The sequence below is a fragment of the Cetorhinus maximus genome, chromosome 1, assembly GCF_964194155.1.
Source record: "Cetorhinus maximus chromosome 1, sCetMax3.hap1.1, whole genome shotgun sequence".
NCBI classification, from domain to species: domain Eukaryota; kingdom Metazoa; phylum Chordata; class Chondrichthyes; order Lamniformes; family Cetorhinidae; genus Cetorhinus; species Cetorhinus maximus.
Genome location: NC_135879.1, coordinates 210,493,870 through 210,507,419, shown reverse-complemented (window position 1 = coordinate 210,507,419; position 13,550 = coordinate 210,493,870). Strand labels below are relative to the sequence as shown.

The window sequence follows — 13,550 nt, the reverse complement described above, 5'->3', positions numbered from 1 at the left end:
AATCTAGAACTAGGGTCACTGTATAAGGGTCGCCCATTTAAAATGGAGATGAGGCGAATTTTTCTTTCTCAGGGTCATGAGTTCTTTGGAACTTTCTTCCTGAAAAGGTGGTGGAAGCAGAGTCTTTGAATATTTTTAAGGGAAAGTGGATAGATCGTTGGTAAGCAAGGGGGTGATAGGTTATCGGGGGTAGGCGGGATGCAGATTTGAGGTTACTATAGGAACAGCCATGATCTTATTAAATGGTGGAGCAGGCTTGAGGGGCCAAATGGCCTACTGCTGCTTCTTGTTCATATGTTCGTACAACAATCTTCCCAGAACTAAACATTACCTTTAAAATATGAACATGAACCATGACCTAGATATTTGTCACAGAGCTCAGAAGTTTGAGAGGTTTTCAAGATTATGAAGGGTCATTTTAAAATAAATGATGATACAGTACACTAATTATATTAGTAAGATATTACCTCGGAGCACAAATTTTAAATGAAGAGAAGACAAAAAGAAAAAAAGAGAAGATTAGAAAAACATTCTTTTCGCAGAGGGTGTGTACAACTTTCACTGCTCCAAGGAGTTGCTAAATACTTTAGAAAGGAAATCAGGTAGTTGCTTGAAAGGTATATGGGAAGTGAGAGAAGAGTGGTATTCAACAAAATGGCTTGTGTCAAATTGATGGGCTGAGTGACCTATTGCTACAACATTCTGTGATTCCATAACAACAACGGCTTATATTTATATAGCGCCTTTAACATAATGAAATGTCTCAATTAAGATGCTTCCCAGGAGTATTATAAAACAAAGTATGACACTGAGTCACATAAGAAAATATTAGATCAGACGACAAAAAGCTCATTCAAAGAAGAAGGTTTTCAGAGTGTCTTAAAGGAGGAAAGCGAGATAGAGAGGCATAGAGGTTCAGAGAGGGTGTTCCAGAGCTTGGGGCATAGACAACTGAAGGCACAACCACTAATGGTGGAGCAATTATGATTGAGAATCCAGAAGAGGCCAGAATTAGAGTTGCACAGGTATCTTGGAGGGTTGTGGGGTTGGAGGAGATTACAGAGATAGGGAGGGGCAAGGCCACCGAGGGACTTGAAAACAAGGAAAGAATTTTAAATGAGAATCAAGACATTGCTTGACCAGGAGCCAATCTGTGAGCACAGGACTAATAGGCAAACGAGACTTGTTGCGAGTTAAAACACAGACAGCAGCAGTTTGGATGACCTCGTGTGTGGAGGATAGAATGTGGGATACCAAGCAGAAGTGCTCGGAATAATCAGGTAACAAAGGCTTTGATGAGGGATTCAGCAGCAGATAAGTTGAGACAGGGGCAAAGTCGAATGATGTTACTGAGGTGGAAATAGGTGGTTTTAGCGATGGCACAAATATGAGGTTGGAAGTTCATCTCATGATCAAATGTCTCACTGAGGTTGCAAACAGACTGGCTTAATCTCAGACTGTTGCCAGGGAGAGGCAGTAGCTAGGGAACAGAGTTTAGAGCAGGGACCAAAAACAATGGCTTCAGTCTTCCCAATATTTAATTGGAGAAAATTTCCGCTCATCCAATACTGGATGTCAGGTAAGCAGCCTGGCAACAGTGAAGGAGTTGAGCGAGGTGGTGGTGGTAAGGCAGAACTGGGTGTTGTGAGCATACATGTGAAAATTAATACTGTGCCTTCGGATGATGAAGCCAGGAAAAAGCAGTAGCATAAAGATGGACTGCAGAGGACAGCGCCACAGGCCAAACATTTTTAATGCCTTAATCTTTTTCCTTTCCCCCTCCCCTTTGCAACTTTCTAGATTTACAATATTTCACCACTCATTTGGTTTTAAATTCCCAATCACCCCTTCCCTCATAAAAGCTGGTCTGTATGAACGTGCACACTGTCAACCTAGCTCCATGGTAGGTTTTGCCTCTAAATTAGAAGAACATTTGTTCAAGCCCTTGTTACAATCCTTGGTCAGACCCCAGGACATTGGGGCGGGGGGTTGGCGGGGGGAGATCTGTTTAGAGACCAAAAACATTTTGTTTAACGTTGATAAAGTTTGAGATTCAAGACACCTGCTTTTGGGGTAAAGCCACAAGATTTCACAGGTTTTGGACAAACCAAAACAAACTTTACTATACAAGTTCAGAAAGATAAAACAATTTACAATATGTATCTTATACTCGAACATTCCAGGCTAGTATGAGATACATGTGCATTATAAACAAAGGAACAGGATTAGACCATTCAGCCCATTGAGCCTGTTCTGCCATTCAATTAGATCATGGCCGATCATCTACCTCAATGCCACTTTCCTGCGCTATCTCCATATCCCTTGATATCATTAGTCTCCAGAAATGTATCGATTTATGTTTTGAACATGCTCAACGATTGAGCTTCCACAGCCCTCTGGGGTAGAGAATTCCAAAGATTCACCAATCTGAGTAAAGATACTCCTCCTCACCTCAGTCTTAAATGGTCTACCCCTTATCCTGAGATTGTGTCCCCTGGTTTTAGACTCACCAGTCAGGGGAAACATGTACATCTAGTTTGTCATGCCCTATCAGAATTTTGTAAGTTTCAATGAGATCACCCTCATTCTTCAAAACTCAAGGGAATATAGGCCCAGTCTCCCCAATCTCTCCTCATAAGACAATCCTGCCATCCGAAGGATTAATCTGGTGAACCTCCATTGCACTCCCTCTGTTATGTATATCTCTCCTTGGATAAGGGGACCAAAACTGTACACAATACTCTAGGTGAGGTCTCACTAAGGCTCTATACAACTGCAGCAAGACATCTTTACTCCTGTATTCAAATCCCCTAGTGATGAAGGCCAATATGCCATTTGCTTTCCTAATCGCTTGCTGCACCTGCATGCCAACTTTTAGTGACTAATGAACAAGGACACCCAGGTCCCTTTGGACATCAACACTTCCCAACCTCTCACAATTTAAGAAATATTCCGCCTTTCCGTTTTTTTCTACCAAAGTGAATAACTTCACCTTTATTCATATTATATTCCATTTGCCATGTTCTAGCTCATTCACTTAGCCTCTCCAAGTGCTCTTGAAGCCTCCTTGCATCCTCCTCACAACTTATTTTCCCACCCAGTTTGATGTCATCAGCAAAATTGGAAATATTACAATTGGTTCCCAAATCCAAATCATTTATATAGATTGTGAACAGCCGTGGACCTAGCACTGATCCTTGCGGTAACCCACTAGTAACAGCCTGCTATCCTGAGAATGATCTGTTTAATCCTACTCTCTGCTTTCTGTTTGTTAACCAATTCCCCATCCATACTAGTATACTTCCCCCAATCCCATTTACTCTAATTTTATTTATTAACCTAATTAACATTTGAACTGTGGTCAGACACACCACACTACAGAGTAATTGACAGATGCAACCAAAACAGATTTCATAGATTTCTCAACAAATCACCCAGATGTTAGTCCCACTGTGAGTCAACTAATCTCACTGAAATTTTGCCTTTCTCAGAAGAGTTTCCAATCTCTACCTTTGAAGGTATCTCCTTGGAAGTCTCTCCAAAAGTTGTTCCCACTTGGACAGCTTTAACAATGACCCTCCTCACGGGGTTTCAATCTCACCTTCCGAGATTCCTTCTCCCTGGATTCCCAATTACACTCAAACATGAGCTTACAAACACACTTTCAGATCTATGGCCATGCCAAGCAGAACACCACTGCTCCAAAAGGGTACCTTTCCCCGAATGGCCCTCTTAAAGTCTGCTTCCACCAGTCCTTTCTCTAACTTTTTACCTTAACTGGGACCCCTGCCTATCCCTGTCTCTGTGGCAGTTGTTGGCTGGCAGATTCCCTGAAACTGACTGCCTCAAAAAGAGCTGCTTACTAACCCTTGAACTGATCTGGTGACCTATCAAAACACTCTGAGGATCCCAACCTAGTTACTAGGAAGGAACCAATGTAACAAGCATTGGAACATCCTGTACCTTAAATGTTACAATCTCCACAGACTTCTAATTTAACACCCACAGACACACAGATCAATGGACACCCTACTCTAGTGCTTCAGTATATAATCTAAGTTGACACTTCAATGCAGGTGGTACTGTACTGTTCAGATGCAACACTAAACTAAGTCCCTTCCTGCTGGTTCAGTTGCGTGTAAAAGATTCAACTAGACTGAAGATCAGGGCTTCCTGGTATTCTGGCCTGAGCCAAAACAGACTAACTGGTCAATATGCTGTTGGTAGAAATTTTGCTGCATGCAAAATGACTACCACTTTTATTGCATAATAACAGTGACTACATTTTAGAAGAGTTCACTGGTTTTCCTAAAGGCACCAATGCTGCTTTATGAATGTGAATTATTTCTAGAGGCTACATTTTCCTTTATTCATTATTTCTTTAAAAAGTAATCATATGTATAATGCAGGGATCGACACAGATCGAAACAAGCCATACATAAAATCCACCACAGAGCGTCTCCACTGAGCAGCAAAAGCATAACCTGGAGCACTTTTACTCAGCCAGTCAATGTAGACTTAAGTACTGAGTAAACATTACTTGCATGGAGTTCAGATGAGTCCAGTTAGTCACTTTTATCAGTGTAGAAACTAAGAGAAAGAAATTGTGTTGAGACAGCCAATTACAACGTTTGCAAAAGTAACTCATATTATCTGCTTGCCACAGCCATTGATTTCCTGGAAAAGATTTTGACATTTAACTCTATGGATCGATTAACTGCTGAAGAAGGCCTAGCACACCTCTTTATGAGTCCTTATTCCTGCCCCCAAGATGAACCAATATCCCAGCATCCTTTCAGGATCGAAGATGAGATAGATGATATACTGTTGATGGAAGCGAGTCGGAGCCAGATGTCGAACTGGGAGAGGTATTATATAATAATTAGCATGAATTATGTTCTGCAATATGTACTAAGAAATGAACCTGATACTTAAGAGACTATTCTTTCCATAGAGTTTACCACTGTCCACACCAGAACATACTTTAATCCAATTATATGTTGCATTTAATCCTCTAATTTTGCACCAACAGTTCTGAGACTTTGAAGGAGTTGGTAACTCATGACAGTGTGCTGTCATAGGAGGAAGGGAATCTGGAGGACAGGAAGCCCTCATCTTCTTTCTCTTATCTTCTACTAGTTAGATCAATAATGGTACTGGAAAAAGTTACCCCAGTGTCTTAGTGGGATACATCAGACTATTGTACTGAGCCTTACAAATCATAGAAAGACTCAGAATTAACCACTGCCATCCCCCGCCTCCTCCCCCCCGCACCAACCGCCACTCCCCAGCCTATACTGAGTTACAGGTTGCAACCAGCGGCATCAAATTCCTCCAAAGTAAGAAGAAAAATATAAATGAATCAGCTCAGGATTCAACTGCTAACTTCAATAGTTCCTGCTGGAAATTCCATGTACGCATATCAAGCAGTGGTAAATTCAGGTCCAGCCACCATGTCCTTTACAGCCACTAACAAATGCTAAATGAACACTTGGGCAAGAAAACAGGAGGCTAGCTGCACCTATAGAACTGCACCCCAACTAAAGGCAGCTGTGGGGCTGAGGGGAGGTAAGGAAGAAGGGGTGGGAGAGAGGAAGTGTTTAGTCATGATTCTCCGGCCATCATGATTGTGGGGCAGGCTTGTTGGACCAGCTGTTTTCTTTACTTGCCAATCAATTTTCTATGTTCAGGACAGAAGGAAATTTTTTTAATAAGAGAGTGGGAGCAGATTGTCTGCTATCTAGGGAAACAGAAGATAAAATGTACAAATGCAAAACAAATACCACATTTGCAGTGTGATATTCTTAACCAGTTGTTAATGTAAACCAGTATGACTTTAAAATGAAAGTTGTGTTCACTAAATTAGCACTTGAAAGGACAATGTTGCTATAAGTTATCTCACAAGATACCTTGTTTTATAGAGCAAATCGTCATATTTGCCTAATTGTTTATTTTTAGGATAATTTGAATCAAAACTAGAATGAAAACATTTTAAAGCACATTACCACGCCTATACGCTAATATTTAAAATTATGTCAGCGGACTTGCTGGGCGTGTAAACAAATAGTGTACCTGGAATAATGTAAACAATTGTAACATTCAGAGCAAAATAAAGACAGAGATAGGTATAGTTTGATAGCTGCAGTACAAGCTTTCCAGGGAGGTTAACATGTTAGCATCTGGCCACATTTTTAAGATTAGGCTGTCCTTAACCATTCCAGAGAATGTTTTATACTGGAGTAGGCAGTTTATCTGCTTTTTTTTGCAATTGGGTCTTTTTTGTATTTTGTATTTTGATATGAGGTTTTAATATAATATAATATTTGGTATGTATCTTTACTCCTTTTCCACTATGGTACCATCGTATCACACACTGTCTTCAGCTGAAAAACCTCTGCCATCACAAGTGACCTTGGGAAACTGCCCTTTCCCTACTGGAAAGTATCATGTAGCAGCAGAGTAGAAATCACAAACTGACTATCTATTGTGTCATGGACACAAATCCTTGGCCTATCATTCTAGTGAGCAAAGTATACTGTGCTTCCTCATAATCTTACTATCTGTTCAAAATTAGACAGTGGCCCTCAGCACCTGTAGCCTAGAATGAGAAAAATCATCCAGGCGTTCCCACTTCTGATCTCTACTTCAAAGTACTTGTGTGTGACACTTTTAGCTCTTTTCACAAACTTAGGACATTCCAAAGTATTTTATAGCCAATGAAGTAGTCACTATTGTAACGTATGAAACACGGCAGCCAATTCGCGCACAGCAAGATCTCACAAACAGTAATGTGATAATGAATGTTGATTGAGGGATAAATATTGGTCAGGACCCTGGGGGTAACTCCCTTGCTCTCTGTTGAAATGATGGGGCAAAATAGAATCTTTTTAGAATCAAATTTTGAGTGGTTTGTGGAAACACAGTAACCAGGTTGTGTAGTCAGAGTGATGAGTTTACATGGGGCAAAACCTGTTATAATCATAAGAACTTAAAATGGGGGGGGAAATATCGATAACAGATAGTCAAATTATCACGACTGGATTACCTGCAGATGTTAGATTTTAAACATATCATAAAAATATTTATCACAAGTACTGAAATATTATAATATTTCTCCCCTAATGCACCTAGACCTTTTGCAGCAGGTCTATTCATTTCACTCCAGACAGGTCTCTTGTAGCTGGTTTGGTTTTCTGTCACTCGCCCCTGGCATACCCAATACTTGTTGAGTGTGCAGCATTTCAAATCCAGGGATAGGATGCTCCAGACAATATCCATATCTGTTCAGGGAAACAGAGCAGAGTACTTTAATAATAGTTCAAAGTTAAAAAAAAGAATTAAAATTTGGGACGGGGGAGTGTGAGCTTTTGTGTGATGATAGTGTAAGGTATAATTTCAATTTCTTTAGCTGCTACACACGTTTGGTGTATATTGAGTTATTGGAAAATGGGTGAATATTTTCATGATACTATTTTGCTGTAGAATGGAAAATTAAATTTGCTCAACTTAAAAACTTCCAGGGTGCATATGTATTTTAAGACATTGATAATATACTGTGCAACAATAATAACTTACAGTAATGTAATGCCTTTAATGTAGAAAAACATCTTGAGCCTCCTCAAAGAGGCACAAGGAAAAACAGGCAGCAAAGATGGCGACATGGGAAAGGGTAATCAAAACCTTGGTCAAAGAGCTGCATTTCAAGGAGGGCATTATAGGAGGAGAGGGAGGAGGAGAATGAAAATTTTGAATGGGAGGCGATTGCAGACCAAGAGCAAGGTGGTCAGCAAGGACAAAGGTGATAGGTTGTTCAGGGGGCAGAATTTTGTGGAAGAACGGGGAAGCAAGGACAAATCCTGGGGAACTGCAGATGTGTTGGTGCATGGGTGAGAAGAGAATCCATAACTAGAGGTTTTGTGACAGGAAGGTGATGGTGACCGGAAGTGAAGAATGAGGCACTCTGGGAAAACCAGTTACAGGTGTCATGACAAAGGATATATACATGCGAGTTGCAATTGTTAATGTTTAAAATTTCTCCTTCCACTGGAGAGTGAAATTACAGGTGAATGCACAAGATGTTTCTGCAGTTACGGCAGCCAGTCAGCTGTGGTTCAATAAGATCATAATAAATAGGAGTAGGAGTAGGCCATTCGGCCCATTGAGCCTGCTCTACCATTCAGTAAGATCATGGCTGATCTGATTGTAACGTCCCACCTACCCCCAATAACCTCTTAGCCCCTTGTTAATCAAGAATCTATCTACCTCTGCCTTAAAAATGTTGGTTCCACTGTCTTTTGAGGCAAGGAGTTCCAAAGGCCCACTAGCCTCAGAGAAAAAAATTCTCCTTATCTGTCTTAAATGGGTGACCCCTTATTTTTAAACAGTGACCCCTAGTTTTAAATTCTTCCACAAGAGAAACATCCTCTCCACATCCATCCTGTCAAGACCCCTCAAGATCTTACATGTTTGAATCAAGTCACCTCTTACTCTTCTAAATTCCAGTGGATACAAGCCTAGCCTGTGCAATCATTCCTCATAAGATAACCCACCCATTCCTGCTATTAGTCTAGTAAACTTTCTCTGAACTGCTTCTAACGCACTTACATCTTTCTTTAAAGAAGGAGATCAATACTGTACACAATACTTCAGATGTGGTCTCACTAGTGTCCTGTGTAACTGAAGCATAACCTCCCTACTTATTTATTCAATTCCCCTCACAATAAACAATAACATTCTATTAGCTTTCCTAATTACCTTCTGTACCTATATACTAGCCATTTGTAATTCATGCACCAGGATACCCAGATCCCTCTGAACCAAAGAGCTCTGCAATCTCTCACCATTTAGATAATATGCTTCTTTTTCATTCTTCCTCCCAAAATGGACAAGTTCACATTTGTGCACATTATATTCCATTTGCCAGATCTTTACCCGCTCACTTAACCGATGTCCTTTTGTAGCCGCCATGTGTCCTCTTCACAATTTACTTTACTCCATATCTTTGTGTCATCAGCAAATTTAGCAACCGTACCTTTGGTTCCTTCATCCAAGTCGTTGATGTAAATTGCAAAAAGTTGAGGCCCCAGTAGTGATCCCAATGGAACACCACTTGTTACATCTTTCCAACCAGAAAAAGACCCATTTAGGCCTACTCTCTGTTTCATGTTAACTAGGTGGTGGCATAGTGGTATTGTCACAGGGCTAATATTCTAGAGAATCAGGCTAAGCTCTGAGGACCTGGGTTCAAATCCCACCATGGTAGATGGTGAAATTTGAATTCAGAAATACAATCTGATGATGACCATGAAACCATTGCTGATTGTCATAAAAACCCATCTAGTTCACTAATGTCCTTTAGGGAAGGAAATCTGCTGGCCTACATGTGACTCCAGACCCACAGCAATGTGACTCTTAAAATGTCCTCTGACTTGGCCTAGCAACCCACTCAGTTGTATTAAACCGCTAAAAAGTCAGTAAAAAGGAATGAAACCGGAGAAATCACCAACCATCAACCTAGGCACTGGAAATGACAGTGGCAAACCTAGCCCTGTTGACTCTGCAAACTCCTGCCACATGCAGTCATGAATAGTGGTGGACAATTAAACAACTCACTGGAGGAGGAGGATCCATAAATATCCCCACCCTCAATGATGGGGGAGCCCAGCACATCAGTGCAAAAAATAAAGCTGAAGCGTGTACAACAATTGTCATCCAGAAGTGCCGAGTAGATGATCCATCTTGGCCTCCTCTGGAGGTCCCCAGCATCACAGATGCCAGACTTCAGCTGATTTGACTCACTCCACGAGATATAAAGAAATGGTTGAAGGCACTGGATACTGCAAAGGCTATGGGTCCTGACAACATTAGAACCATAGAAAAGTTACAGCACAGAGGCCATTTGGCCCATCTTGTCCATGCCAACCCTAGGACACCCAGGTGCCCTTTCTAATCCCACCTTCCTACACCCAGCCCATAGCCCTGCAGCTTACAGCACTTTAGGTGCAGATCCAGGCACTTTTTAAAAGAGTTTAAAGTTTCTTCCTCTACCACCAACTTGGGCAGCGAATTCCAGACACCCACTACCCTCTGTGTAAAAAAGTTCTTCCTCATGTCCCCCCTACACCTCCTGCCACTTATCTTGAATCTATGTCCCTTGGTTCTAGAATTCTCCACCAAGGGAAACAATTTTATCCTGTCCACTCTATCTATTCCCCTCATAATTTTGTACACTCTGGCAATAGTTCTGAAAACTTGTGCTCCAGAACTTGCCATGCCGCTAGCCAAGCTGTTCCAGTACAGCTACAACACTGGCATCCACCTGGCAATGTGAAATTTCCCACCTATGTCCTGTACACAAGAAGCAGGACAAATCCAACCTAGCAAATTACTGCCCCATCAGTCTATTCTTGATCATCAGTAAAGTAATGGAAGGGGTCATCAATAGTGCTATCAAGCGGCACTTGTTTAGCAATAACCTGCCCACTTATACTCAGTTTGGGTTCCACCAGGGCCACTCAACTCCTGACCTCATTACAGCCATGGTTCAAACATGGACATAAGAGCTGAACTCCCGAGGTGAGGTGAGAGCAACTGCCCTTGACAGCAAGGCAGCATTTGACCTAGTGTGGCATCAAGGAGCCCTAGCAAAATTGGAGTCAATGGGAATCAGGGGGAAAACTCTCCACTGGTTGGAGTCATACACAGCACAAAGGAAGATGGTTGTGGTTGTTGGAGGTCAATTATTTCAGTTCCAGTACATCACTGCAGGAGTTCCTCAGGGTAGTGTCTAGACCCAACCATTGTCAACTGCTTCATCAATGACCTATCTTTTGTCATAAGGTCAGAAGTGCCGATGTTCACTGATGTACAATGTTCAGCTCCATTTGCGACTCCTCAGCAGTCCATATGCATATGCAGCAAGACCTAGACAAATCCAATTGACAATTGGCAAGTAAGATTCGCGCCACACAAGTGCCAGGCAATGACCATCTCCAACAAGAGAGAATCTAACTATCATCCCTTGACATTCAATGGCATTACTATCGCTGAAATCCCTGCTATCAATATCCTAGAGGTTACCATTGACCAGAAAATGAACTGGACTAGCCATACAAATACTGTGGCTACAAGAGCGGGTCAGAGGCTAGGAATCTTGCAGCGAGTAACTTACCTCCTGACTCCCTAAAGCCTGTCCACCACCTACAAGGCACAAGTCAGGTGTGTCATGGAATACTCCACACTTGCCTGGATGAGTGCAGCTCCAACAATACTCAAGAAGCTTGACACCATCCAGGACAAAGCAGCCTGCTTGATTGGCACCACATCCACAAACATTCACTCCCTCCGCCACCGAGGCACAGTGGCAGCAGTGTGTACCATCTACAAGATGCACTGCAGGAACTCACCAAGGCTCCTTAGATAGCACCTTCCACGCCCATGACCGCTACCATCTAGAAAGACAAGGGCAGCAGCCACATGAGAACACTACCACCTGGAAGTTCCCCTCCAAGCCTCACACCATCCTGACTTGGAAATATTTTGCCGTTCTTTCACTGTCGCTGGGTCAAAATTCTGGAACTCTCTCCCTAACAGCAATGTGGATGGACCTGCACCACAGGGCCTGCAGCAGTTCAAGAAAGCTGCTCACCATCACCTTCTCAAGGGCAATTAGGGATAGGCAAGAAATGCTGGCCTAGCCAGCAACACCATCACCTGCAAGTTCCCCTCCAAGTCAATCACCATCCTGACTTGGAACTATATTGCCATTCCTTCACTCGCTGGGTCAAAATCCTGGAACTCCATCCATAACACCACTTCGGGTGTACCTACACCACATGGTAGCAGCAGTTGAAGAAAGCAGCTCACCATCACCTTCTCAAGGGCAATCAGTGATGGGCAATAATTGCTGGCCTAGCCAGCGATGCCCACATCCCATGAAAGGATTAAAAAAATTCTGCCATCTCCTTATTTTCTGTTACTAATTCCCAGATTCACTTTCTATAGGACCAACGCTCACTTTGTTAACTCTTTCCTTAAATATCTGTAGAAACTTTTAGCATCCATCATTATATTGCTAGCTAGCTATCTTTCACATTCTAATTTTTCCCTCTTTATCATTCTTTTTGTCATTCTTTGCTGTTCTTTGGATTCTGTCCAATCTTCTGACTTGCCACCTGTCTTTGCACAATTATATGCTTTTTCTTTAAGTTTGATACTGTCTTTAACCTTTTTAGCTAACCACGGATGGTGGGTCCTCCTCTTGGAATTTTTTTTTTCTCGTTGGAATGTAGAATCTTATATATTTCAATAAGATTACCTCTCATTCTTCTAAACTCCAATGAGTATATACCCAACATGCTTAACCTTTCCTAGTAAGACAACCTCTTCATCCCAAAAATCAGCCTTGTGACCAATTGGTAGCACTGTCGCCTCTGGGTTACAAGGTTGTGGGTTCAGCTCCCATTCTAGGATGTGAGTACAAAAATTAAGTTTGACATTCCAATGCAGTACCAAAGGAGTGATGCACTGTTGGAGGTGCCATCTTTTGGATAAGACGTTAAACTGAGGCCTCGCCTGCTCTCTCAGATAGACGTAAAAGATTAAATGGCACTATTTCAAAGAAGAGCAGAGGAGTTATCCTCAGTACCCTGGCCAATATTTATCCCTCCATCAACATCAAGAAAACAGATTATGTGGTCATTATCATATTGCTCTTTGTGGGAGTTTGCGCAGATTGACTGCTGCATTTCCTACATTACAACAGTGACTACATTTCAAAAGTACTTAATTGGCTGTAAAATAATTTGTGAATTCTGATGGTCATGGAAAGCATTATCTAAATGCAAGTCTTTAATTCTTTTTCTTTTAGTTGTACATTTTGTTTACGTGGTATTTGCATGAGTGTACATTAATGAGTCTATCAACACAACTGTTCAGCACCATTCGCGACTCCTCAGATACTGAAGCAGTCCCTGTCTAAATGCAGCAAGACCTGGACAATATCCAGGCTTGGGCTGCCAAGTGGCAAGTAACATTCACGCCACACAAGTGTCAGGCAATGACCATCTCCAACAAGAGAGAATCCAACCACCGCCCCTTGATCTTCAATGGCATTACCATCACTGAATCCCCCACCATCAACATCCTGGAGATTAACATTGACCAGAAACTGAACTGGACTAGCCATATAAACACTGTGGCTACAAGAGCAGGTCAGAGGCTAGGAATCATGCGATGAGTAACCCACCTCCTGACTTCCCAAAGCCTGTCCACCATCTACAAGGCACAAGTCAGGAATGTGATGGAATATTCCCCATTTGCCTGGGTGAGTGCAGCTCCTAGAACACCAAAGAAGCTGGACACCATCCAGGACAAAGCAGCTCACTTGGTTGGCACCACATCCACAAACATCCACTCCCTCCACCATTGACACACAGTAGCAGTAGTGTGTACCATCTATAAGATGCACTGCAGGAATTCACCAAGGCTCCTTAGACAGCACCTTCCAAACCCACGACCACTACCACCTGGAAGGACAACGGTAGCAGATA

At 42.1% G+C, this 13,550-nt stretch overlaps 1 protein-coding gene across 1 annotated transcript in view; it reads left to right on the top strand.

The window, feature by feature from the left end:
- The window catches only part of LOC144686794 (mitogen-activated protein kinase 4-like), a 69,769-nt gene that overhangs the window by 51,820 nt on the left and 4,399 nt on the right, over positions 1 to 13,550 (top strand). The window contains exon 4 of the mRNA XM_078552507.1: positions 4,667 to 4,868. Coding sequence (XP_078408633.1) covers positions 4,667 to 4,868 — 202 coding nt within the window. The remainder of the gene's footprint in view (positions 1 to 4,666; positions 4,869 to 13,550) is intronic.